General features: G+C 58.2%; 3 protein-coding genes across 4 annotated transcripts in view; 2 read left to right on the top strand and 1 right to left on the bottom strand.

Moving 5' to 3' along the window:
* Positions 1–313: 313 nt before the first annotated feature.
* TWF2 (twinfilin actin binding protein 2) lies at positions 314–8,518 on the top strand. The gene is made up of 9 exons (XM_040994584.1): positions 314–470; positions 3,554–3,631; positions 5,450–5,628; positions 5,991–6,086; positions 6,236–6,340; positions 6,460–6,585; positions 7,285–7,435; positions 7,515–7,636; positions 7,906–8,518. Exons 1-9 carry the CDS (start codon positions 446–448, stop codon positions 8,071–8,073), a joined length of 1,050 nt encoding a protein of 349 aa, XP_040850518.1. The 5' UTR covers positions 314–445; the 3' UTR covers positions 8,074–8,518.
* A 4,179-nt stretch (positions 8,519–12,697) lies between these two features.
* Positions 12,698–16,022, top strand: TLR9 (toll like receptor 9; the record flags this gene model as incomplete). Its single annotated transcript, XM_040995037.1, has 1 exon — positions 12,698–16,022. A coding segment is annotated over one exon (3,060 nt), but the record flags the coding sequence as incomplete, so codon positions are not given.
* A 5,128-nt stretch (positions 16,023–21,150) lies between these two features.
* The window catches only part of ALAS1 (5'-aminolevulinate synthase 1), a 34,791-nt gene continuing 29,034 nt past the window's right edge, over positions 21,151–26,907 (bottom strand). For both annotated transcript variants that reach the window (XM_040994582.1, XM_040994583.1), the window contains exons 8-11: positions 26,535–26,699; positions 23,749–24,017; positions 22,815–22,977; positions 21,151–21,394 (exon numbers count right to left, since the gene is read on the bottom strand). In XM_040994582.1, the coding sequence (XP_040850516.1) occupies positions 21,234–21,394; positions 22,815–22,977; positions 23,749–24,017; positions 26,535–26,699 (758 nt within the window). In that variant the 3' untranslated portion in view covers positions 21,151–21,233. The remainder of the gene's footprint in view (positions 21,395–22,814; positions 22,978–23,748; positions 24,018–26,534; positions 26,700–26,907) is intronic.

Genomic DNA, 26,907 nt, shown 5'->3' with positions numbered 1-26,907 from the left:
GGCCCCGACTCCCCTGGCCGGGTGTCCATACACGGATATGCCTCCCCATCCCCAACAGACCCCCGAGTTCAGCGCGTTCCACAATGACCTGACTCGCCGACTCACACACACACACACAGACACACACAGACCCCTCCGCGCCCACGGAGGCACGCACGCACACACGTGCGCGCACGCCCCGACTCCCACACCCAAAGTGCGCACGCGCAACCCCGAGTCCCCGCCCCTCGCGGCCTCGCCCGTCGGGGGCGGGGCGTCGCTGGGGGCGGGTCCTGCGGCACCGCCCGGGAAGCTGCGCGAGGCTCGGCAGCCGCCGCCACATCCTCCTCCTCCTCCGGCTGCGCCTCCTCCTCCTCGTTTCCTCCTCCTCCCGGTCCAGGCAGCGAAGCGGGGTCAGGGCCAAGCCGAGGGCTCCGACGGCGCGGACGCAGCGGAGCGCCGAGCCATGGCGCACCAGACGGGCATCCACGGTGAGGGCGGAGCGCGGGTGGGCAAGGGGACCCCCGGGTCGCGGCTCCCCGACTTTCTCAGCTCCTTGCTCCTCCCCCGCGGGGCATCAGCTGAGGGATGCTTCCTGTTTCCTTTTGCAGCCGCGGGTCTCCTGGGGTGGGCACGGGTGGGGGAGTGGGGGACTCGCTGTACTTGGCTAGGAGTGGGAGTACTCGCGCGAGCACAGCTGTGCCGGCTTGGGGGCGGATGTGCCCATCTGGGTTATTCGTGTTCCTTTTTGCTTGGGGGGTGGGTGGGCGTACATGCATGGGCACGTCTTCCGCCAGCAGTCCTATGTGAGCTGGCCTGTGCGTGGCTTGCTCGTGCACAGCCAGGGTCAGTCGTGGTCATGCACTCAGCGGCTATTTGAATGCAGCCTGCAGGCGGCAAGAGGACCACCTTAGACATCCGTTTCCTGCCAGGGTGCGCAGGGCTGTGGGCATCTCCAGCGAGGCGCCGCTTTCTGTCATCTGGACATACCATGGCTCTGAATACTGGACGTGTCCATGGCTTGCGTGTGTGTACCTGTGTGCAGGAGGCTCTTGACCTTCCAGGATCCTCATATGTCCTCTCAGGCCAGGCTGGGGAAAACCTAGATCCTTTAAGCAGGATGGGGAGAGTCCCTGGTCTGACCTTGGCCTCTGAACTCATTTTTTTTTCAGAGTGTGCCCCATCCAGGGGTCCGAGGTCTTAGCCCTGGCTGGAAGCAGGGAAGTTTTAAGAGAGGGAGGTTTGCAGAGAGGGTCCCGGCACTGGAGAATGCAGGCCAGCGTGCACCCCCTCTCCCCTAAAGCTTTTCTAACCCAGAGCAGCACCCTGGGTTGGCGAGAGGGGTGCATAGTTCCTCCTTGGGCAGGCTGAGAGAGAAGTAGCAGCCAGGAGCCCTGACCCTGCCCAAATCTCCTTGTCCCCAAGCCTGATGAGGCTCTCTGGTCTGTGGGCAAGGCCCAGGCAGCTTGCACAGACAGCCTGGTGGTTTGGCTGCCAGCCATTCCTCGTGCTGCAGCAACATACCCTGCCCATGCTGGCCAGCGCCATCGACCTGCCTGACCACCTGAATCCCAGCCTTGCCACTGTGGCCACTTGGTGGCTGCACTGCCAAGAGAGGGTTTCCCAGACTCCGCCCATGCCTGGGCCCCACCCCTACAGCCCAAGATCTGGGGAAGGCAGGGACCTGGATCATGGCCAGCCAGGCCAGGTGGGTCATCTGTCTCCTGCGGGGCCAGGAGGGGGCAGCTATGTTACTCAGCTCCCACAGGAGGGAACTGCCCCTGCTTTCCCCGGGTGTGTGGTCAGAGCTGCTGCCTCCCGCCAGGAGGAGATCCAGGAAGTTGGCTGGTGCCTGCCCCGGCAGCTGGCAGGTGCTGTGACCAGTGCCTGGCCTCATTGCCAGCCTGTACGGGATGGGCTGTCCCCCTGGCCCTCCTCACAGCTGTGAGCAGCCCATTCCTTTTCTGTGTCTGGCCTGGGGAGGTGGCGGGAGAGGCCGCCCTGGAGGAGCAGGTGTCAGCCGTGTCCTGCTGACCTGGGACCTTGGGCACGGGAGGGCCCTGTAACCCAAGGCTTGCTGGAGGAGGGGCTGCTGCGGGCAGGGGTGGTGGTAGCTGGTGAATCATTGATGATGACGGCTCGGATGTCCCAGCCTGGGCTCTGGATTATTGATGGCCAAGGGGGTGTACAAAGCAGGGTCTCGGCCCCTGCCTGCGTGTCAGTTTGCCCTGGTAAGACTAGAAGGGGCTGGCCTGCCTCTCCCCTGGGAAAGCACCTTGGCATCACTGCCCTCCCTGCTGTCATAGCAGCAGAAATTGCTTGTTACCAAGAGAGGCCGCCATCTTTCTCCCTTTTTGTTAGCGTGCTAGCCACTTGTCCTAGTTGGGGTTCAAATTCACAGAGATCAGGGTCTCAGAGCTCCAGGCTCAGAGCCTTGGGTGGTGAGGTCTGCAGATGGGGACTGTTCCCGTGGTGCCCCCATGAATCCCCAAGGGCTGTGGGCTCTGGCCCTGGGTCCCTCACAAGGAGGCCACCTGAGGAGTTTGTTTGCCTGAGTTTGTTTGCCTAGAGGTGCCCCCGCCTCCGAGCTGCCCACTCCAGGCCCTATAAATATTCTCTGACCTAAGTCCTCCAGCTGTGTCCCTGTCCACTTCACCCCATCTCTGGGCCACCTCAAGGTCGCGCTGGCCTGGCCTTGCTCACCCAGAGACCCACACAGGGCCCTTTTGTACTTGGCCTTGGTCTCCCTGTCCACTGGTGGGTTCGTGACTTCCCACAGTGCCCTCACTCCTGCCAACCCCAGCCTTACCCCTCTGTACCCTCTGATGTCCCAAAGACCAGGATGAAGTCCCTCAGCTACCATCCAGGTGTCCCCCAGGCCCCCTCCGCAGCCTGACTGGGCGTGTGTATGCGTGTCATACACACAGGTGTCTGCGTGTCGGCCGTGTAGATCCTCTCAGCTGCATGTGTCCCTCAGCCCCGTGGCTGTCGGGGATCCGTGTGTGCGCACGCCTCTCCAGACATGCATGTCCCTCGTGATTGCGTGTGTGCTCCTGTGTGTCACATCCACGTGGTAGGTGTCACCTTCACACCTGCTGGGCGGAGTGGGAGCTGCCAGGGCTTGTGTGTGTGTGAGTGGACACAGCATTGCATGCACAGTGGGCACAGCCGTGGGGATTCTTTGCCTGTGGATGTGACAGTGCTGGCGACATCCCAGGCCTTCTGTTCTAGGCCTTCATTGGGGGCAGGGGCCAGACGGGGAGCTGTTGCCTTGGACTAACCCAACTTGTCCCAGAGCCTGCCCCATGTCCAAGTGGGCTGTCCCGTGCCTGCCTGCTCCACCCTGTCGACAGGCCTATCCCAGCCAGCGGGCCGCCTGCCCGCCACCCCTGCCTGCTAAATTTGGGAGCTTGTGCTCAATGGCCGTCTCAGGTTCCCAGTCACATGGGGGGTGGTGGTGGCCGTATTTAACCCAGTTCCCAGCTTGATCGCCAGTCCCTGTGGGACAGAGCAGGCCCTGAGCTCGTCCCGGCCCACCATCCACCCCCCACCACCATGTTTCTTGTCCTTGTAGCCACTGAGGAGCTGAAGGAATTCTTTGCCAAGGCACGGGCCGGCTCTATCCGGCTTATCAAAGTCGTCATCGAGGACGGTGAGTGCCCCTAATGGGTCCGGGCTCAGGGTGGAGGCTGGACTCAGCTGCCTGCTGGGTCGGGGTCGTGGGTGGAGTTGGGGGGCTAAGTAAGCTTCCCAGGGAAGTGGGTGTGATTGGCTGAGGCTGGGGCAGCAAGCTGAGTCTGGTTCTAGGGTCTTGCTGGGCTCTGTACAGGCTGCGCGGTGAGACACACCTAGTCGGGGCACTGGGTTGGACACAGAGTGAGGGTCCTGGCACTGCCCCATGTGGCTAGTGCCACCTCCTCCATTTGTTCACAGCCTGGCTCTTGGTGGGGGGAGAGACCTCCAGATTGTGCTGAGCCCCTTCCCTTTTGGGAACCCCAGTGGTGGGCACTAGGAACTCTTACAACTTATTCGCAGGGCAGAAATGGAATTCCAGGTGGGCCTTGGCATTGGCCGGGCCTTCAAGCCTGGCAGACGGACGGGGCCATGCAAGGGGTTACAGGAGCTTCAGCCAAGGCCTGAAGTGGGGAAGGTTTGAAAATGAGAACCTAAACTGGGCTCTGGTGGAGTTGGGGCACTCCTGCGCCTCCATCTTGATGTCCCTGGAGATGGGTTGGGGAACAGACCTTGAGCCTGGGCCCCCATGCCCCTTGCAGCCCTCCTCCCGTGGCTGCTATGTTGTAACAGGCCTAGCTTGCTGTTCACGCACTGAGTTACTTCAAAGCGAGGTCCACCCTGAGCCAAATCAGCCCAGGCTTTAGGGCCGTGGCCATGCTGGGCTTCATCCAAAGGCCCACAAAGTGAGATGCCCGCGGAGGCTGGGCAGCTAGAGTCTTTAGGGGGTGCAGGCCTCGCCTTGCTTAAGGAGCAGTCCCCAGCTCTCCCCATCACCTGAAACAGCAGGCACCCAGCAGGTGGGCACTTCCCCAGCTCTGCATGCTCTGCATGGTGTCCAGGAGGGCCGCCCCCTCCCGGCATGGCACAGGCACTGTCCTCCCTGGACAAGTTGGGAATTCCATTCCTTATGGAAAATTCCGAAGGTGGCCATGTGAACAGGCGAAGTTGAGAGTGCCATCGAGTGCACTTAGCCTGTGATCCAAATCAGCTAGCTCAGTGTAGGCAGGCGCTGCAGCTCTGATCCTGGCTGGGCCTGCCAGCCTGGCATGCCAGGCTCCTGGGCACCTGGTGCCCTTGCCCCCATCAGGAGGCCCTGGTAGCCAGGTAAGCAGATTCCTGGGCAGGTGGAGGTTGCCCATTTGGCTCAGTTTTTCTCTGGCCAGACCTGTGCGTTTGTGAGTTGCTGTTTGTTATCCACCTGCTGGCTCAGCTGCCAGGCAGTGTGTGCCAAGCCTGGAGCCTGTTCAGCCTTTTTGCCCAGGGCCACACACTAACAAGTTGGTTGCTTTCAGGGTCCCTGTGTGTGTGTGTGTGTGTGTGGAGTTTAGCACAACTGCTGGCTGCTCCTGCAGGTCCCTGTGGCCATAGGTTGTGACACCACTTGTTTTGCAGGGGTGGGTGTGCTGGGATTCTGGGGCCCCAGGCTAAGGGGCAAGGAGAGCAGGAGGTGGCACCATGGTGACTGGGTAGTAAGCGGCTGTGCCGGTAGGACAGGGTCCTAGCGGGAGTTGCACTGTTGGTGCCTCACGTGCATATGGTGCTGCTTCATGGGGCCTTTTTTGTCAGTGACTTGTGTGTATGCACACACCTGCAAGTGTACATGTGTGAATAAGCTTCCTACTTCAGCACGTTGACTCCAGGGCCAGCAGGTGGGCTGGGTGGCCAGCCAGAGTACACCTTGGGAGGCCAAGAAGGGCGGTGGCTGCTCTCGGGCTCACCCGACCTCTGTCCGCAGAGCAGCTCGTGCTGGGTGCCTCGCAGGAGCCCGTGGGCCGCTGGGACCAGGACTATGATGGGGCTGTGCTGCCGCTGCTGGACGCCCAGCAGCCCTGCTACCTCCTCTATCGCCTCGACTCACACAATGCCCAGGGCTTCGAGTGGCTCTTCCTCGCCTGGTCACCTGATAATTCCCCTGTGAGTCCTGGGGATGCAGGGGAAGGTGGGAGAATGTGGTAAGAGGCCCTATCCTGGGGAATGTGAGGGGACAGGACCCAGGCCTGCCCCTAGGAGCCTGAGGCAAGCCAGGCACCCTGTGCTTAGACTAACCCATGGCTGCCTGAGCCCCGGCTGGGGCCAGCCTGGCAGCTGGAAGCTGAGTGGTTGGGCTAGGCAAGGTCTCCCCCTGCTGGCGGGAGCCGTGCTGCTGTGGCCCACCACCGCGCTGCGCCCTCTGCTGAGTGTTTGGGCACAGTGCAATGACCAGGGTCCCCTGCCTGAAGTACCTGAAGTGGCACCTCTGCTTAGATGAGTCTCAATGTTTGGCCTCTGCGCTCCAGGTGCGGCTGAAGATGCTGTACGCAGCCACACGGGCTACAGTGAAAAAGGAGTTTGGCGGTGGCCACATCAAGGATGAGCTCTTCGGGACCGTTAAGGTTAGTCACCACCTGGCCAGGTGCTGTGCCTGCTCACTGAGCAAGCCAGGCTGTGTGCTGAAGAGGGCAGGGCTAAAGACCTGGATGGGCTTCCTCCAGCCGACCCCAAGGTGCTCATTGTGCGTCTGCATCTGCTCCCCACTCCCTAGGATGACCTCTCCCTTGCTGGGTACCAGAAGCACCTGTCGTCCTGTGCGGCGCCCGCCCCGCTCACCTCAGCTGAAAGGGAGCTGCAGCAGATCCGCATCGACGAGGTGGGGCAGCCCAGCCCGAGGCCCCCCCAATCCCTGGCAACCCCCCCAAGCCTCCACTGCCTGGTGGGTGACACCCTGCCTCCAGGATGAGGGCCTCCCTCAACACCCTGTACCACCAGGTGAAGACTGAGATCAGCGTGGAAAGCAAGCGCCAGACCCTGCAGGGCCTCGCCTTCCCGCTGCAGCCTGAGGCCCAGCGGGCCATCCAGCAGCTCCGACAGAAAGCCATCAACTACATCCAGCTGGTGGGTGACTGCTCCTGCCCTGACACATGCCCATGGGGCACACTGGCCTTGCCTACAGGCTGGTGCCACTAGCCCGCAGCCCAGCTGCCTCAGATGCCCTACAGCTCTGCCTTGCCATTCCTTCCCCTCCCTCTCTCCTCTGATCCCGCCCTCCACACACACCCACCCCTGGGGCCTGCACTCCCCTCAGCCCTCTCCAAAGCCTCCTTGACCCAGACCCTTTTTAAACTTTTAAAGTTATTTGAGAAGTATTAGTAGCTTCCTTTTGCCAGCCCACTCCCCATTATCTGTAAGAGCCCCTCAGCATCACAGAGTTGAGGGGAGCCTTGCCACCTGAGCCATTGCTGCTGCCTCCCAGGGTCTCCGTCAGCAGGGAGCTGGAGCAGGCCTCCGGCACAGCAGGCGGCCCTCCTCGCCTGTGTCCAGTCCTGAGGACCAGCAGGGTGCATCTTCCCTCCCAAGGCATGTGTGCCCTCAAGGCCCCTCTGCTGTCCTGCTGGGAGAGCCTTTTCTCTTAGAGCTTTGAAGGGGCTAGAGATGAGCAGGGCTTTGCAGAGCTACCCCATCCCCACGAATGGGTCATGGGATCCCGTGGTCCCAGCAGCCTCATGCTGTGGTCGGTCCTGCTTGAGGGCTCCATATTGAGCTGATGTCTCTGGAGCCCTCACGTGTGCTCTGTCCCCCTACTCTACCTGGCAGAAACTGGACCTGGAACGGGAGACCATTGAGCTGGTACACACAGAGCCCACAGATGTGGCCCAGCTGCCTGCACGAGTGCCCCGGGACTCTGCCCGATACCACTTCTTCCTCTACAAGCACACACACGAGGGTGACCCCCTGGAGTCTGTGGGTGAGCAGCCGTGGCTGGGCAGGGGCGAGGGATGTGAGGGCCACACAGGCCAGCTGGCTCACCCCACTGTGCCCCACAGTTTTCATCTACTCCATGCCGGGCTACAAGTGCAGCATCAAGGAACGCATGCTCTACTCAAGCTGCAAGAGCCGCCTCCTGGACTCGGTGGAGCAGGACTTCCAGCTGCAGATCTCCAAGAAGGTGGGCATCCCAGGGCCTGTCACCCAGTCATGAGCAGAGTAGAACCCATCTGGGGCTGTTCATCTGGGCGCCCCTGCCGAAGGGACCACCTGAGTCACCCATGAGCAGGGCAGTGGGCCCCAGCATCAGTAATCCCGGGGGGGGGAAGGGTACAGTCAGGGAGGGCATCCCAGAGTTGGGGTGTGAGATCGAGGGAACCACCAAGGGTGGCATGCATTGGGCAGGCATCCCTGCTGCTGTGGCCACCACCCCTGCCTTGCCCCGTGCAGATGGAAATCGGCGATGGGGCCGAACTGACAGCTGAGTTCCTGTATGACGAGGTGCACCCCAAACAGCAAGCCTTCAAGCAGGCCTTCGCCAAGCCCAAGGGCCCCGGTGGCAAGCGGGGTCACAAGCGCCTCATCCGCGGCCCTGGCGAGAACGGCGACGACAGCTAGGGCGCCTCTGGGGCTTGAGCTGGTGTGTGAGGACCGGGCAGCTGCCAGCCCACCCGCCCCTGCTCCCTACCTCTGCCCTCCCTCCAGGAAAAGCTGCCTGGGACTCGCAGAGGGGCTGGGGGCCGGTGGGTACCACACCAGCACCCTCCACAAGCCTGGGGGGGGCCACAGGGCTGGCTTTTTTGTGACGCCCTTCCCCATTCCTGTCCTTGCCTCTCACCTCTGTGCCCAGGATGTCGTCTGGGGGGCCCTGCCTGGCCTGCCCCACCTCCCTGTGGGCTGGTGTGAAAGCTGACCTCCAGGGGAACTGAGAGGGGGACTCCAGCCAGGCCAGAAAGAAGTCTTGGGCTGCAGGAGGGGGGGGTGGGGTCTGGGGTGGGGGTCACTGCAGGGTGGGCTGGTTGGATGCTGTATTTTCTAAAGAATAAAATATTTTTAAACCAAACGTGCATCTGGCTCTGAGGGTAGACCTGCATCTTGGGGGGATGGAGCCCCCGCCAGGGAGCGCCATGGCACGCTTACTCCTCAGAGCTGTGGAGGCCTGCAGTGCAGGTGCCTCTCCAGTCCCAGATCTCACTGTCCTCAACACAGCCTTGGCTCGGCACCTGCTTGCCTGCCTGCCCTGCTGGGTGGCCCCTCTTCTGTCTTCAAAGTTGGAGGCATCCGTTTCTGTTTCTGTGGTCAGCACTCCCTCGTGATAAGGGACATGGGTGTTCCTGCCTGTCCCAAGACCCCAAACTACATAATCTACATCATCCCAGTCAAGTTACAAGTTTTGTTCTGGGGCTGGTACCATGCCTCAACAGGCTAATCCTTCATCCGCAAGTGCTAGCGTCCCATATGGGCTTTAAATAAAATCTTAGGGGGGAAAAAAAAAGATTTGTTTTTATTTGAAAGGCAGTTACAGAATGAGGAGAGACAAAGAGATCGTCTGTCCACTGTTTCACCTCTCAAATGGCTGCTATGGCCAGAGCTGGGCCTGTCCAAAGCTGGGAGTCAAGAGCATCCTCCAGATCTCCCACTTGGGTTCAGGGGTCCAACTGCTTAGGCCATCTTCCATCTGCCTTCCCAGGCCATAAGTAGGGAGTAGGACCAGAAGTGGAGCAACCAGGACTTGGATGGGAACCCATACAGAATGTTGGGGGCCTCAGACAGAGGCTTAACCTGCTACACTACAGCAGTGCCCACCTCTTCCCTTGCCACCCTTCCTCGACCAAGTGCCTCTTAACTCTAGAAGGAAGCAGGCTCAGCTCCCACAGGACTGATGGGGGGCGTGGCAGGGCTCCATCCAGGGTGTATGCAAGGTGCTCTGTGGGGCGTGAGCTTCCCCCAGGGACCTGCCTACCCTCAAGGGCCTGGCTGCAGGAGGTAGGCGGTCTGTTGGGGCCGTGGGAAAGTCTTAACTCTGGCTTGGGGTTCTCCTTTGTGCCTCTGTACAGTGTGGGGCGGCCCCTCCTGTGTGGTCAACCGTGCACTTCTGGGGTTAATTCTCGTAACCCAAGAGGCAGAGGCCCTCCCCAGAGCCTTAATTCTTGTTTCTAAATTTGATTTGTATTTTAAAAAGTTGATTTGTTTATTTGAAAGAGTTACAGAGATCTTCTGTCTGCTCATTCACTCCCCCGATGGCTGCATCAGCCAGGGCTGGGCAAGACCAAAGTCGGGATCCAGGAGCTTCATTCAGGTCTCCCGTGGGTAGCAGGGGCCCAAGCATAGCAAGCAGGGAGGTGAACGCAAGTGGAACAGCTGAGACTCAAACACGCATTCCTAAGTAGGATATTGATGTCTAAGCAGCAGCTTAACCCACATGCCAGCACCTCCCTGGAGAAGCCCCTGGGGTTGCAGAGGGCAGAGCTGGGACCCTCACAGGTCTAGAAAAGGCTTTCTCTCACCCATCCCCAACCCTGGACCCCACATAAGCAGGGGACAGCACCATGGCTGCAGCTGCTCTGAGCTAGCTGGAGGCCCGGCGCTCACCCGGAGGCAGCCGTGGAGCAGCAGATGGAAGCCCTGCTTTGCCCTGTTCACCCCTCCTTCCTTCCCTCTTTTCACCTTTTTTTAAAGTCTCCCCATTTTTTGAATTTTATTTTTTTAATTTTTAAAAAATATTTATTTATTTATTATTGGAAGGTCAGATATACAGAGAGGAGGAGAGACAGAGAGGAAGACCTTCTGTCTGATGATTCACTCCCCAAGTGAGCACAACGGCCAATGCTATGCCGATCCGAAGCTGGGAACCAGGAACCTCTTCCGGGTCTCCCACATGGGTGCAGGGTCCCAAAGCCTTGGGCTGTCCTCGACTGCTTTCCCAGGTCACAAGCAGGGAGCTGGATGGAAAATGGGGCTGCCAAAACATAAACCAGCACCTATAAGGGATCCCGGCGCATGCAAAGCAAGGACTTTAGGCACTAGGCTACCACATTGGGCCCTGGAAAAAAACATTTACAGAGAGAAGGAGAGACAGAGAAAAGAATCTTACATCCACTAATTCATGCCTGCAAAATGGCCACAACAGCCAGAGCTGAGCTGATCTGCAACCAAATGCCTCTTCTGGTTCTCCCACATGGTGCAAGTACCCAAGGCTTTGGGCCGTCCTTGACTGCTTTCCCAGGCCATAAGCAGGGAGCTGGATGGGAAGTGGAGCAGTTGGGACACAAACCGGTGCCCATATGGGATGCTGGTGCATGCAAGGTGAGGATTCAGCCACCAGGCTACCTTGTTGCCCTCCACCCCCATTCAGCCTTTGTTCAGAAACTCCTTTCCTCTCCGCCTGCTTAGCGCTGAGTACGGCGGGGAACCCAGAGACTGAGCAAAAGCTAAGCACCAAGTGTGTGTCTAACACTGTCCTGGGTCCTGGGGGTGCAAAGAGAAGACCCCACCTTTGAGAAGCTGAAGGAAGGGGCCCTCTGAGAGTGTGGGGAAGGTACTTTCAGAGAGCGGCACCAGCACACTCAAAGACCCTGAGCAGGAGAGGGCATGGCCGTCCAGGCAACAGCATGGAAGACCCTGGCAGCTGTCGTGTGGATTGCAGTGGCAGCATTGGAGGGGTCTGAGTAGGGAAGCAACTGCAGGCACCAGTAGGTCTGTGTAGTCCCTCGGGAGGCTGTGAGGCATGACAGCATGGGTGGGGCAGTTGAGAGGAGGTGGTGACAACTTGGGTTCAGGCCAGAGTCAATGGGTAGTGCAGGTCGTGAGCAGAGGGTACAAGTGAAGCTTCCAGAGCTGGCTGGGCGGGGGGGAGGGAGGGGTCCAGGCAAAGAAGCAACCTAAGCCGAAGGGGGGGCTGCAGTCCCTGTGCTATGATGGCGCCAGGGGAGCCAGAGGTGCAGAAGAACAGTTCCTGTTCCCAGCAGAGGTGGCTAGGCTGTGGGCAGGCAGGTGCAGTCACAGCCTGCTGTCCCTACACGGCTGGGGAGAGAGGTTCACGGGGTGGCCACAGTGCTGAGGACACAAGTGTGCGAGGGTCCCAGGGCTCAGGTGTGAAGGTGAAGGAGTCTTCCAGGGATTGGAGAGCAGGGATGCACGGAGGTGGGGTGGGGGTAGATCCCGACAGGAGCTGCCCTGCCATCAGATACCTCGCTGAGCTGGTGGTGGGCTTCCACAGGCACAGGTGTGGAACCCACGTGAGGAGGCGGCCTTCTGAGGAGGAGTGGAAACAGGAAGGAGTGAGGGGCTGCCTGCCATGAGCCCATGCAAATACTCTCTGACTCATCCGCACCCCGTCTGCTCCCCCTGGGTGAGCGAGGGAGCGAGGTGGCTGTTCAAAGCTTCTCACTTCCTCTGTCACCTGTCATCCGCGTGTGGAGCCTCCTGCTCCACAGCTGCCGCCTAGTCCTGGGGCCAAGATCCCCTACTCTGGAGAAGACCCTGCTCTGGTCATGGTAAGACAGCCGCTCTCGGTCTCCCTGCCCCTCACCTCCTGGGATGGAGGACACTGCCCCGGGGAGGTGGGAGAGAGGTGGGCTTGGCAGCTATGGGCAGCAGAGGCAGGGGCTATCACCCACGGGCCCTAAAGGTGCTGGAACAGTAGCCCTGCTCTGAGCAGCAAGACCCCTGCCCCTGCAGCGGGTGAGGTCTGAGCAGAGGGCACTCTCAGTGGGCAGCCCAGGGCTGAGAGGCACCTGATCCTTTACATTCGCTGCCCCTCTGATATGTTCTGCTCCACCACAGACTGCTGGCTCTCAGCCTAGGGTCAGGAGGGCAAATGGTGAAAGCTGGCAGTGCCCACCACAGAAGTCCAGAACTCTGGGCGGCAGCCAGAACAGCTGACCAGCAGGAAAGCCCCAGCCCTTACTGGGGGCAGGGGGAAGGTCATGAGGGGGTTTCCGAGGGGTGACCGAGGGGAGGGGAGTCAGCCGTCACCTCGCAGTGGATGAGAGAGAAGTGGGTTCTGAGGGGGAAGGGCTGGAGGTCTGGGGGCTGCTTGGGATGAAGGCTCCCAGGGATGGAGGCCGGGCCAAGCAGGGGCTGCGCTGCAGGGTCAAGCTGGTGTGTGCATGTGTGTGTGTGTGTGTGTGTGTGTGTACCCATAAAGGGTGGGACTGGAAGCTCTAGCGGGCAGAGCTGGAGCCAGAAAGGGCCTGGACCCTCACCAGCTCTCCCCTCCTCCCCACAGTGTCTCCTGTTGCTGCTGCTGAAGGCTGTAGTGCTGGCTGCAGCCAGGGGCCTGGGAACCTTGCCCCCCTTCCTGCCCTGCGAGCTGCAGCCCCATGGCCTGGTAAACTGCAACTGGCTGCAGTTGAGAGCTGTGCCCCGCTTCTCCGCAGAGGCACCCCGCAGCAATGTCACTAGCCTGTCCCTGCTTTTCAACCATATCAACTACTTCCACAACTCTGATTTTGCACACCTGCCCAACCTGCGGCGCCTCAACCTTAAGTGGAACTGCCCACCAGCCAGCTTCAGTCCCATCGCCTGCCACCTGACTATTGAGCCTGACACCTTCCTGGCTGTGCCCACTTTGGAGGAACTGAACCTGAGCTACAACAATATCCACACAGTGCCCGCCCTGCCCAGCTCCCTCGTGAGCCTGTCGTTGAGCCACACCTGTATCCTGCAGCTGGACCCGACCAGCCTGGCTGGCCTGCATGCCCTCCGCTTCCTGTTCCTGGACGGCAACTGCTACTACAAGAACCCCTGTGACAAGGCCCTGGAAGTGTTGCCGGGGGCCCTCCGGGGCCTAAGCAACCTCACCCACCTGTCACTGAAATACAACAACCTGACGCAGGTGCCTCTCCAGCTGCCGCCCAGCCTGCAGTTCTTGTTCTTGTCCTACAACCGCATTGAACAGTTGGCACCCGAGGACCTGGCAGAGCTGACGGCCCTACGTGTGCTGGATGTGGGTGGCAATTGCCGCCGCTGTGACCACGCCTCCAACCCCTGTGTGAAGTGCAACCGCAGCTCCCTTTCCCTGCAGCCTGCCACCTTCAGCCTCCTGAGCCGCCTGGAAAGCCTGGTGTTAAGGGACAGTTCCCTCCACACTCTAGACACCCAGTGGTTCCATGGTCTGGGCAACCTCACAAGGCTAGACCTGAGTGAAAACTTCCTATACAGCTGCATCAATGACACCATGGCCTTCCAGGGCCTCGCCCAGCTGCGCCATCTCAATCTGTCCTTCAACTACCGTGAGAAGGTGTCCTTTGCCCACCTGCGGCTGGCGCCCTCGTTTGCGAGCCTTCTGTCCCTGCGGGAGCTGGACATTAGTGGCATCTTCTTCCGCTTGCTGGACAAAGGCACGCTCCGGCCGCTGCTCCACTTGCCCCACCTCCACAGGCTGCACCTGCAGGCCAACTTCATCACCCACGCCCAGCTCAACATCTTCCAGGCCTTCCGGGGTCTACGCTTCGTGAACCTGTCCAACAACCGCATCAGCGGGGCTTCTAGACCAGTAGCGGCTGCTGTCACGGGGACAGCAGACAATGGCGAGGATCAGGTTCCACTGCAGTCTGGGTGCTTGGCTCCAACCACCCTGGACACCCATGACTCTGAGAATTTTATGCCCCACTGCAGCGACCTCAACTTCACCCTGGACCTGTCCCGGAACAACCTGGCTAGTGTCCAGCAGAAGACATTCATGGGGCTCTCACACCTGCAGTGCCTAAGTCTGAGCCACAACTCCATCGCGCAGACACTTGATGGCTCACAGTTCGTGCCGCTGAAAAGCCTCAGGGTGCTGGACATGTCCCACAACAAGCTGGACCTCTACCATGCACGCTCCTTTACGGAGCTGCCTTGCCTGGAGGCTCTGGACCTCAGCCACAACGGCCAGCCCTTCAGGATGCAGGGTGTGGGCCACAACCTCAGCTTTGTGGCCCAGCTGAAGCACCTGCGTGTCCTGAGCCTGGCGCATAATGGCATCCACAGCCGCGTGTCACCACAGCTCTTCAGTACCTCACTGCAGGCTCTGGACTTCAGCGGCAATGTCCTCGGCCAGATGTGGACCGAGGGTGACCTCTACCAGTACTTCTTTCAGGGCCTACTAGGCCTGCTTCGGCTGGATCTGTCCCAGAACCACCTACACACCCTCCCATCGAGCAGGCTGATCAATCTTCCCAAGAGCCTGCGCCTGCTGCGGCTCCGGGACAACCAGCTGGGTTTCTTCAACTGGACATCCCTAGCCTTCCTGCCCGATCTGGAAGTCCTAGACCTGGCAGGAAACCGACTGAAGAGCCTGAACAGCATTAGCCTGCCCAACGGCACCCAGCTCCACACGCTCGACCTCAGCCGCAACAGGATCCGTTTTGTGATACCTGGTTTCTTTGCCGTGGCTCGGGAGTTGCGACAGCTCAACCTCAGCAACAACGCTCTTAAGACAATACAGTCCTCATGGTTTGGGCCCCTGGCAGGTGCCCTACAATCACTGGACGTGAGTGCCAACCCCCTGCATTGCACCTGTGGGGCGACATTCGTAGACTTCCTGCTGGATGTGCAGACCGCTGTGCCTGGCCTGGCCACCAATGTGAAATGCGGCAGCCCAAGCCAGTTGCAGGGCCTCAGCATCTTCGCTCAGGACCTGCGCCTCTGCCAGGAGGAGATCCTCTCATTGGCCTGCTTAGGCTGCTCTCTGTTGGCCGTGGTGCTGGGTCTGGCCGTACCCATGCTGCACCACCTCTGCGGGTGGAATCTCTGGTACTGCTCCCACTTGTGCCTGGCCTGGCTCCCGCGGCGGCAGAAGCGGAAGACTGCCAACACCCTGCCCTACGATGCTTTTGTGGTCTTCGACAAGGCGGAGAGTGATGTGGCCGACTGGGTGTACAACGAGCTGAGAAGGCAGCTGGAGGAGTGCCGTGGGCGCCGGGCACTCCGCCTGTGTCTGGAAGAGCGGGACTGGCTGCCCGGCAAGTCGCTCTTCGAGAATCTGTGGGCCTCGGTCTACGGCAGTCGCAAGACGTTATTCGTGCTGGCCCACACTGAGCGGCTCAGCGGCCTGCTGCGCACCTGCTTCCTGCTGGCCCAGCAGCGGCTGCTGGAGGACCGCAGGGACGTGGTGGTGTTGGTGCTCCTGCACCGCCCTGCCCACCGCTCCCGCTACGTGCGGCTGCGCCAACGCCTCTGCCGCCAGAGCGTCCTCTTCTGGCCCCACCAGCCCAATGGCCAGAGCAGCTTCTGGGCCCAGCTGGGCATGGCCCTGACCAGGGACAACAGCCGTTTCTATAACCAGAACTTCTGCCAGGGACCTTCGACTGAATAGCCCGGGAGCCACAGCCTGGACCTGGTACGCCGCCATACTCCTGGCCTTACTGCCTGGCTCTGCGTCTTTGTTTCTGGACTCTGCCATCCAGCAAGCCCTAAGTACATGCTACTGTGAAATCCCAGGGGAAATCAGGCCAGGAGCACTGCAGAGGGAGCTCCTCCCGTGGGGAGGGTGTTTGATGTAGCTATAAAGGTTCCTGGCTAAGATGCCTGCATCCCATGTCACAGGGCCTGGCTCCGAGTCCTAGCTCAGCAACTCTGGCTCCAGCTGCCTGCTCACGGGCACCTGGGGAGACAGCAGATGATGACTCAGATAGCTGGCTCCCTGCCACCCACCAGGGAGAGGAGGCTGGAGTTCCTGGCTCCCTGCCACCCACCGGGGAGACGTGGCTGGAGTTCCTGGCTCCCAGTCGCAGCTGCTGCCCAGCTCCAGTCATTTAGAGAACTGGACCAAAAGATGAGAGTTTCTCCTGTCTCTTCCTTTTTCCCACTCCTCTGCCTCTCAAAATAAGTAAGTGGCGTTGGGAGGCCATGGGGTTGCATGGAGTAAGAGGCCTGCTCTGTGACTGCTGGCTGCCAGAATAGGTTGCAGCTCTGAGGCCAGACACCATGGAGGACCCGTCCTGAGGCTCCACCCCTGGCCGGATGGACACTGGCACCTGTGTCTGCATGTTCCTCCCTGTTTCTGTGGGTCCCATCGCCTTTGCTGCATCGCACCTCTTCTCCCTCTGGTGGGTCCCACAGACACCCCCTGCTGGGGAATTTTCACTTCCCTGCACTGCTGCTTGCCCATTTAAGGCCCCTACCCCCACTGGAACCTGTGCCACCCATCACACCTCCCAATAAAGTCCTTGTGACCTTGCTGGTTTCTCAGGTGGGTTTACACTCCTGAAGGTCATCCAGCCAGCAGGTGTGGGCAGCACAAGAGAAGCAATGCTACAAGCTGCCAAGGAGTGAAGCTGGCCAGGGGGCAGCTCAGGGGCTGAGGACTGCAGGGAGGCACAGCCTTACTACCAATGTCTTTTCTGCAGGTGATCACTGCATGTGGTCTTGGTACTTCCTAGGGAACAGGGAAAAATTGCCTGCCCCTTCCCTACCCCATGAACACATATGCACATGCAAACACGCACACATACACACACACTCACATTCAGGCTCACACATACTTCAAAGCCGGTGTTGTGCCCAGCTTGTCCTAGGCTGGGCCTGGGAGCCCGGCCAGGATTTGTCGTGTATTGGTCATCTGCTGGACTGAAAATGCCTTGAGAGCATAGACCCTGCATAATCTGGTTTCTTTCCAACTCCTAGCCAAGCCTCCCGAGGCCCAGAGTCCTGGACAATGTTCCTTCCAAAACCACTGGGAATTGTACGGTGAGTTCCTGGGGATTGCGCCCTCTGGTGGCTGTGTCATACTGTGCAGCGAAGGCTGGTCCCAGGCCCTGGTAGGAGAAGCCAGTGAATCAGGGCCACCTGGGTCCCCAGAGGACTATGAGCTGAGCGCAGCACCGGTTCCAGGTGCATGCTGTGTGTCTGAACCAGGATGAGAGCGATGCCTGGAAGACGATCCTGACCCTCAAAATGGATGGCACTCAGGTGGAGTCCCAGCCATACCTGCCCTGGAGGATGGGTATGTTTCAAATGTTTAAGAATTCACTGGGCCTGGTGCAGTGGCCTAGTGGCTAAGGTCCTTGCCTTGAACATGCACTGGGGTTCCTTATACGTGCTGGTTCTAATCCCACAGCCCCGCTTTCCATTCAGCTCCCTGCTTGTGGACTGGAAAAGCAGTCAGGGACAGCTCAAAGCCTTGGGACTCTGTACCCGAGTGGGAGACCTGGAAGAAGTTCCTGGCTTCTAGCTTCAGATTGGTTCAGCTCCGGCCATTGTGGCCACTTGGGGAGTGAATCAATGGACAGAAGATCTTCCTCTCTGTCTTTCCTCCTCTCTGTTATCTGCCTTTCCAAAAAAAATAAATAAATCTTAAAAAAAATGAATTTATCTTTCCATGAGAGAGAGAGTAATAGGGAGAGTGAGCCCACCTAATTCGAATCACTTCCCCAAATGCCCACGGTGGCCAGGGCTGGCGTGAGCTGAAGCTGAGAGGCGCCATCCAAGGCTTTCCAGGTAGGTGGCAGGGAGCCAGGTAGCTGAGTCTCTACCTGCTGCCTCTCAGGGTGCATCCCATGAGGAAGCTCAAACAGAAAGTGGAGCTAGGATGCAAAGCTAAACAGCCCATATGGGGTGTGGATGTCTCAGGTGGTCTTAGCAGCCGTGCCAAATGCCCACCCCATCTTCCTGTTTGTGGCCTGGGAACAGGGCTCCTGGGGAGTTAGGCTCTCTATAATGGGTGCATCTACACGCCAGCAGGAGAGAGCTCTGAGTGCTATTTTCCTGAAAAAAATACAGGAGCGGTGTTAGTCCCTAGATGGGGGTTGTGGGAAGTCTCTAGTGGGGTGGCCTAGTGGCAAAAGTCCTCGCCTTGAATGCATCGCGATCCCATATGGGCACCGGATCTAATCCCAGTGCCCAACTTCCCATCCAGCTCCTGCTTGTGGCCTGGAAAGGCAACAGAGGATGGTTCAAAGCCTTGGGATCTTGCACCCATGTGGGAGACCCAGAAGAAGCTCCTGGCTCCTGACTCTGGATTAGCTTAGCTCTGGCTGTTGCAGCCACTGTGGGAGTGAATCATCAGATGGAATTTCTTCTTCCCTGTCTCTCCTCCTCTCTGCTTTCTTGTTTTAGGACTCATTTGAAAGGAAGGGTTACAGAGATGGAGAGACAGAGAGATCTTCCATCTGCTGGTTCACTTCCCAGATTGATCCCAACACTTATGGCTGACCCAGCCTAAAGCCAGGTGTCCCACATGGGTGTAAGAGTCCGAACACTTGGGCCATCCTCCTCTGCCTTCCCTGGCCATTAGTAGAGAGCTGGATTGGAAATAGAGTAGCCGGGACACAGGCTAGTACTCACATGGAATGTTGGCCACACAGGCGGTAGCTGAGCCATCTGTGCAGCCCCCATCCCTGTCTGCTGAGCTCAAGAATAGCTCGGTTCTGGCCTCCCTGACCCTGCAAGCCTAGAGGCTGACAGAGGGCTAGTGAGTTTTGCTCGAAGGACCCAGGCAGAAACGTGGCTGTAGCCGAGGCAAGCAATCCTCTTGGAAGGAAAGGAGGTGCAGGGGAGGGCAACGGGGATGTGTCCCAGGCGTGGGAATACACAGGACAATGACAGTCTGAACGCGCATCCGGGGCAGAGTGCTGGGAACGCAGTGGTGTTTCCTGAGTAGGAAGGAGGCGGACCACATTCAGAGGTGGCGTGAAGTCTCCGCTCCATGGCTGGCCTGCATGCCTAATTTTATCTGATGGAACCTCGACTCAGCGGCTCTCCCTGGTCTGGTGCTGGCCCCAGGCAGGGTGTGGACCCAGGAAGGGAGGCCATTCCCAGACTGCAAGGAAGGGTGTGGAATGCAAGAAGCACATCAGGAAACACAGCTGCCCTCTCTATCACCCTAAGAGGCGTGGTGGGCTAAGATGCTCTCCCCACCCCAGTGTGGTGCTCTGCAGCCCACCTGGTCATCTTATTTGAAAGGGAGAATGACAGAGTGACAGAGACAGAGCTCTTCCTTGCACTGGTTCCCATCCTTAAATGGCAGCAGTGGCCAGGGCTTGGCAAAATTGAAAGCATGAGCCCAGAAGTCCATCTAGGATGTATGCAGGAGCCCAGGCACTTGCACCCCATCATTTGCTGCTTTTCCCAGGTGCATTAGAAGGGAGGTGGATCTGAAGTGGAGCAGCTGGGATTCCAACTGGTACCACAATAAAGGATGCTGCCTTTGCACGTGGTGGTTTTAACCTGTGGCCCCCAACATAAGCCTCTGCACCTATTTTTTTTTCCAGTGCAGTAGACTTGAGTGTCAACATTGAGGGTTCCTTTCTTTCACTCAATATGCACCTGCTCAGCTCCTGCTGCATACATAGGGCCTACTGTGCAGTGGGGACTGGACCAGACTGGACTGGAGGATTCAAAGTGAGTCAGTGGACAGGTGCCTGACCTCAGACAGGAGATGATGCCACAACACGATGATAGGACAAATTATCAGCAGGGGGATGTCATTCTTGGTGGTGGCCAGACTTCAAAGGGCAGGATGCCAGGGATTCACACACAGGCTGGAACGCCAGGGGCACTGCCTGGCCGCCATGCTTGGGAAGGGGATTCTTGTGCCTGGGGTACAGGGGCAGCCACCTCATGGCCACGGGAGGGCAAGCCAGGCAGAGGAAGAACAACAAACACCAAGGCCTGGGAGCCCATTCCTGAAGCTGGCCTGGGGAGTTGAAAGCACCTGGCAGGGTGGGGTGGAGACCCCAGCTGGGTGGGGCACCTGGGCTCAGCAATTGTGGAGTGTGGGGGCAGGCCCAACAGCTTCCTGCAGGAGAGGGACATGGTGGGAGCTGAGTTCTCAAAGGTCACTGTTGGGGTACAGGCAGCTCAGCTGAGGCAGTGGCGGGAGACAGCTGAGCAGCAGCTGGGGCTGGGCCGGGTAGACCTGCACAGGCACTGGGGAGGGTCTGAGAGAGGCCGAGGCCCCAAGGTGTGTATACTTTTTGCTCCTGCCCTCTAGTCCTGACAGACACCCAGGGGACAGTGGCCACATGGGACAGTGGCTCTGGGAGTAGGGATATCATGTGGGCTTGGGTGTGTTGTGTGCAGCTGAGGCAAGCCTTGTGGGCCAGCACTGTTCCCAGGGAGCTCTTCCATTCAGTTTCATTCCTCACATGGGTATGAAAACCAGGAGCCAGGACCTTCCTCGGGGTCTCCCAGGTAGGGAGGCAGGGGACCAAGCACTTGGGCCAAGCACCTGCTCCCTCTCAGGACACACCAGCAGGAAGCTTTATTGGAAGTAGAATAACTGGGACTCCAGCATGAGCTGTGGGAGCCCCAAATGGAAATCCAACCTGCAGTGCCACACCAGCCCCAGTTCCTGTGTTTGCAGGACAGATGCTAGGGCCTGCGTCAAGTCAGTGAGAACAGTGCAGAGGGGCAAGAGTGCATGAGAGGGAAGGAAGGAGCTGCAGGAATGCGTGAGAAAGCAGAGGGCCTCACACACAGGCAGAGGTCCCGGGAGGCACACCCTCCTCTCTCAGGCCCCTCCTGATGGCCTGAGCCTCACCGAGAGCTCAGTCGGGGCGGCACCGTCTGCCTCCTCCACACTAGAGGGGAAGATACGGAGTGGCCCAGGGTGGGGGGGGTCCAGCCACTCCAGGGCCTCCTCTGCCATGCCATGGGGCCAGTGTATCTTTACACAGCCTGTCTGACAGGGAGGATGACACACGGCCAACGGCATGGAAGCCCATCACCTCAACAGGAATTTATTTTCAGGACTGTTTGCACTCTAGATTAACATGTGATATATAATTTACTTCGCTTACAAAGAGCTGACTATGACGGGCTGGGGGCTGGGTGGCATCACCGAGTCCCACTCAGGCCTGAGCAGACACCAGTTTGCTTAGGCCTGAGAAGTAGGACTTTTCTCTCTCACTCATCACTTCGAAGTGCAGCGGCCTCCTGCAGAAGTTGCACTCGGCGGAGGAATGCGGCTTCAGGTCCAGCCCCACCTGCTTCCACGTGGCCAGCAGCTTCTCTGTGGGGAGAAGTTTTGAACATTAAAGAGCATATGAGACAGCCTGTGTCCACACAGAATCTCGTACAAAGCGTGTGCAGTGTCCCGATGTTCCTGGTAGCCAGAAAATAGAAACAGCCCAAGCATCTGTTGACTGGTGACTAAATAACATGTCAGTCTGCACGACAGACATGGGAACGAAAGAAACAAAGCAGTGATGTGCGCCGTGGGGGGATGGACCTTGACACCCTGACACCAGGAAGAAGCCAGCACGCAGACATGTCCAGGTTACAGGGATCCCTGGTGACCAGAGGCGGTGCAGCAGTTTCGGGGTAGGGAAGGCAGAAGGGAAGCGGCTGCTAACAGGCTCAGGGTTCCTGACGTGGTGAAAACCTTCTAGAATCAGAGGGAATGGTTGCATAAGATGGTGGCCTGACGTAAGGAGTACAGAAAGGGTAGATTTTATGGTCCTGATAAGGCTGCAATATACAGAAATAAACAGAAACAAAACCCAGCCTGGGGCTTACACTTCTAGGCTTTTCGGGAAGAAGCTGCTCTGATCACACTAGGGTGTTCATTTGAAAGACAGAGAGAGAGATAGGCCACCCCAGGTTCACTTCCTAAATGTCCACTAAGAGCAGGGGGTAGGCCAGCTCAAAGCCAGGGATCCTAGTCCCCCTTGTGTTGGTGGGAACCCCAGTACTGGGGCTGTCATCTGTTTTCTCCCAGAAATGTTAGCAGGAAGCCTCATGAGAAGCAAGGAGTAGCTGACGCTGGAATCAGGTGTTCCGAGACAAGCGGTGGACACCCCAAGGGGCCACTTTACCTGCTGCCCCACAGCACAGGCCCGCCCACTGGCTACTTTAATCTGAGCATTTCTGAAGGAATGGAATACCTGTCAGGAAGCTAAGCTGGCTCAGGAGGATCAAGAGGGCAATGTACCTCTCAGGCAGGGGCAACCGGTAGCTAAAAGCACCCTGAACTGGGTCCCTGCCCTTCGGATGGACAAGAGGGTGGGGACAGGGCAGCATCAGATGGGGAGCAACCACTCTCGGGGGAATCAGGCTGGTTTCATTCAAGGCCTACTGACGTCAGGGAGCCATGAGCGCCACAGGTAAGTGTGAGCTGGACCTGGTAGGGCCAGGGAGACCCAGGCCTGTACCGGCCCTTCTCGCCTCTCACAGGTGTTCCCCGTGTGTATTCGAGTCACATGCACCAGAACAGCGTGGGAACACAGGCGGAGGAGGAGAGGAGTGGCTGACCCTGGAGCTGTCCAAATAATTGTACCCCTCAATCAAGTGTGTGTTAGAGACCTGCACCGCCTGAGGGGGTTCTCAACTGCCCAGGAAGAGCAGACAGGGAGCAGGAGGCCCCCTCAGGGTCTGGGGACAGGCATACGGGCAGCTCTGTGGACACCTGCCAGATGCGCCCAGGCACTCACCCAGGAAGTAGCTCATCATCTGCGGCGTGTGGTGGGGGGTGGGTGCGATGCGCAGGAGCTCCTCCCCCCGCGGCACCGTCGGGTAATTGATGGCCTGGACGTAGATGTTGTGTCGGCTCATCAGCTCATCACAGATGGCCGTGTTTTTAGCAGCATCTGCAACCTGCATGTGATGACAGAGAGAGACGTCAGTATGGGCTGGAGCACCCCTCGGCAGAGATGCCAGTGAACACGGGGGTCCCTGGGCTTGGGCCACACTGGAGACAAGCTTGAGAAGGCCAACACCACGCAGACACCTGTGGTAGGTTCACCCTACCTGCCCTCTGACCTCACACGAGCAGGTTCACTCTACCCATCCCCTGGCCTCACAGGGCAGGTAAATCCTACCCACGTTCTGACCTCACACAGGCAAGTTCACCCTACCCGACCCCTGGCCTCACAGGGCAAGGCACAGGTCCCAGCCAAGCCAGCTGGACTTTGTATCCATTATGCAGACGGGTTTCAAAAAGTTCACAGTACTTTCCCAGAAACCTTTATGTTCCCCCCTGATGTAACCCAGCAGCTGGATCAATTGTATTAACTCAACCGGGCTGTCAGCTGTACCAGGAAAGGCAAAACATATTTTGAAATTTAGTAAACATAAAGTTATATGCCAAAGTTGGCCCAGCTCAGACTTCTGGAAATTTCCAAACTCTGTACCAACTCAGGGCTCTGGAGTAGGGCCCACTGCTCCGGCCTGCTGGGTTCAAAAGCTTCATTCTCAAGTCAGCCAGCAGTGGAGCCCCAGCAGAAGGGTGCTAACAACCGTCTCCTGCCCCATGGCAGTCACCCTGCTGCCTGAGCCCCAATTTAAGAAGGTATGGTGTGGCGGCCCAGGCCCCCAACCCCTCAGCGAGTCCCAGTGTGGAGAGATGCTCGCACAGAGAGAGATTACCCGCACAGGGATGATGTGGCTAGGGCAGTGGACGACGGGGAGGCCAGCATCCATGAGCATCTGTCGCATGAGCTTGACGTTGCGTTGGTGCTGGCGGCGCAGCGCCCGGCCCTCGGCGCTCTTCAGGACCCGCACTGACTCCAGGGCTCCAGCCAGCAGCATGGGCGGCAGGGATGTGGTGAAGATGAAGCCAGCCGCATAGGAGCGGACCGTGTCGATCAGCGAGCTCGTGCTGGCGATGTACCCTCCCACACAGCCGAAGGCTTTGCCTGCAGGGAGACCATTAATTACAGCAATCTCTTCAAGATACACAGGCCCTCCAAGGAGTTAGCTCTCTCCTCATCTTCTTAATCTGTCCTGTGGCAAACAAAAGTGCAGGTATGGCTAACTATTTCTTTTTAAGACTTTGTTTATTTTTATTGGAAAGTCAGATTTACAGAGAGAGAGAGAGGCAGAAAGAAAGATCTGTCTGCTGGTTCACTTCCCAAGTGACCATAATGGCAGAACTGAACCAATCTAAAGCCAGGAGCCAGGAGCCTCTTCTGGGTCACCCATGTAGGTGCAGGGTCTCAAGGCTTTGGGCTGTCCTCCACTGCTTTCCCACGCCACAAGCAGGGAGCTAGATGGGAAGTGGAGTACCTAGGATATAAATCAGGGCCCATATGGGATTCCAGTGGGTGAGAGGTGAGGATTTAGTCACTAGGCTACCACACAGGGCCCTATTTTTTTCTTAAATGATTTGACAGGCAGTTATAGAAAGAAAGGAAGACATAGATTATCTCCATTGGCTGGTTCACTCCCCAAATGGCAACAAGTACAACTGGGCCAGGCTGAAACCAGGAACCTGATACTGCTCTGGGGTCTCCCACGCAGACAGCGGAAGCCCAAACACTCAAGCCATGTTCTGCTGCTTTCCAGGGCGCATCAGCAGCAGTAGGATTTAAGGTGGAGCGGCCAGGGTTCAAAGTGGTGCTCATATGGGATGCCGGCTTAACCCACTGAGCCATAATGCCAGCCTCCGGCTACCCATTTTTAAACTGTAAAGGCTGAAAGAAGGGTTAAGAAAGAGACTTGTGCAAATTGCATGGCCAAGATGTACGACTGGGATCAAGATGCAGCCAAAAGCCTATGAAAAGTCCAATGTGGGGAGCTGTCTCTCTTCCTGAATGTTGTTCTCAGCTGCCCCCTCCCGCCCAGCGTGCCATGCTACAAGCTGGCCATACACCGTTCCCCCCACTCTGTGTGCTCTGGGACAGGTCTGAGCAGTGGTGCCCACACCGTCCTCTCACTGTGTGTGTCAGCCACCACTGGGGCTGGGATACCACCCCACTGAGCCACTCACTTGGTGTCATGTCCCACTTATGTAAACACAAAGCCTGACAATGAGTGTTGGCCAGATAAACACAAAAAATCAGAACCTGTTGGGGCTGGTTGAAGGCCAGACTTGTTTCTCAGGACTGGTCAAGTACTTTTGCACAATTCTGGATCTCAAGTTTCAGTGATTAAGCCTCCTGAAGAGCACTCGGAAACCTCAACACTGTGTTCTATAATGCACATTTCTGCCAGGCCCACGGGCAGGGCTGTGCCACTCTAAACACTGGCAGTGGAAAATTCCTGCACCAGCCTCTTCCATCTCCTGATGGCTATGCCTTCCACGAGCCCACACCAAGAGCACCCTTTCAGGGCAGCGTGCTGCTGAGCCAGGACAGGCAGTATGAGCCAATGTTTTCCCAGCACGGCTCCACCCTGGGAGCCCAAGGCTGTGGGGTCCACTCAAAGCTTCCACAGCCCTCAACGGTACTACACCACGCTCCCCGACACCTGTCTACCTGTTCGTCCTCTGCCAATCCTGTGTTACATCAGTGTTTCAGCTGACAGTCTGCCCACCTGCCGAAGGGCTGCACAAGTCCTCAAAACACACAGACAGCAGCTCCATCTTCACAGGGCTTGCGCAGCAAAGGCAAGGCCCACAGAGCTGTCAGCAGGAGGCCCTCCTGTGCCTCCCCTGCACTGACGAGGAAACCGCAGGGCAGGGGTTAGCACCAACCCCAGATGGCACAATAAGTGGGTTATGCAACAGGAATTCCGCTCTGGCAGCACGGCTCCAGCAGGCTCCAAGCTCCCGCGAGGCACTTCATCTAAGGGTCAAGGCACAGAGGAGAGCCAGGCCCGGCAGGAACATTCCCTGCGCTAGGCGGTGCTCAGCAGCTCACAACGCCTGAACCTGACAGCTACTCTTTATTATGCTGTTTGAGGGGAACCAGGGTGGGTGCTCAGACTAATAGCTAAGACACCACTGCATCCCATTGGAGCTCCCGGGCTTGACTCCCAGCTCCCATTCTCAATCCCAGCTTCCTGCTACCCCTTGGAGGTGGCAATGAGGGCTCAGGCTTCTGCGACCTCTGTGGATGCATGGGTTGCCTTCAGCTTTGGCGCCAGCCTAGCCCAGGCACCAGGAGAATGAATGTGGCTCACAGTTCTGTCTCTTTCCTAAATAAGTGTTACAGGGGAACACCCGGAGGAGCAGAGGGTACAGACCCCCGCCATGGCATGCAGCTAGACCCACAGGTACAGTTGGGTTAAACTCGGAGGGAAGGAAAGGACTTTTCTGCTGTGGTCAGCCGTGGAGTTCTGGGACCACGCCTCTAAGCTGGGCTCCCGCTCACTGGGACAGAAAAACACTCAGGGGTCAAGGCTTTCAACTGTCCATATTGTTTCCACACCTGACCCCAGGTATACCACTTAGTTCTTGCCTTGTTAGGTGACAGTATGTGGGGTGTACATACCAAGAGTCCCGGAAATGATGTCCATTTTTGGCATGACTCCGTCCCGATCGCCGATCCCTCCGCCGTGAGCCCCGTACAGCCCCACGGCATGGACCTCATCCACGAAGGTGATTGCTCCAAACTCATGGGCCACATCACACAGTTCTTGCAGTGGACACACAGCTCCTAAAGGGGGAAACAGAGACTGCTCTGCAGGACTTGCTTTTCAGAAATTCCTCTTGGTTAGAGACCAAATTAGATAGTTTACACCCAAAGGTGTCATCTTTAATACTAGGAAGAAGGAGGGTATCCCCCAGTTTCTAGATTACCCCTGTGGTTTTCTAAGATCCTGGCAAAAGCCAGAGTAGAAAATCTCTGTGTGTACAGAGATGTA

Source organism: Ochotona curzoniae, unplaced genomic scaffold, assembly GCF_017591425.1.
Source record: "Ochotona curzoniae isolate NIBS_2020 unplaced genomic scaffold, NIBS_Ocur_1.0 contig_908, whole genome shotgun sequence".
In the NCBI taxonomy this organism is placed as follows: domain Eukaryota; kingdom Metazoa; phylum Chordata; class Mammalia; order Lagomorpha; family Ochotonidae; genus Ochotona; species Ochotona curzoniae.
The sequence above is the reverse complement of the archived record's forward strand: the minus strand, read 5'-3'. Positions and strand labels throughout refer to the sequence as shown.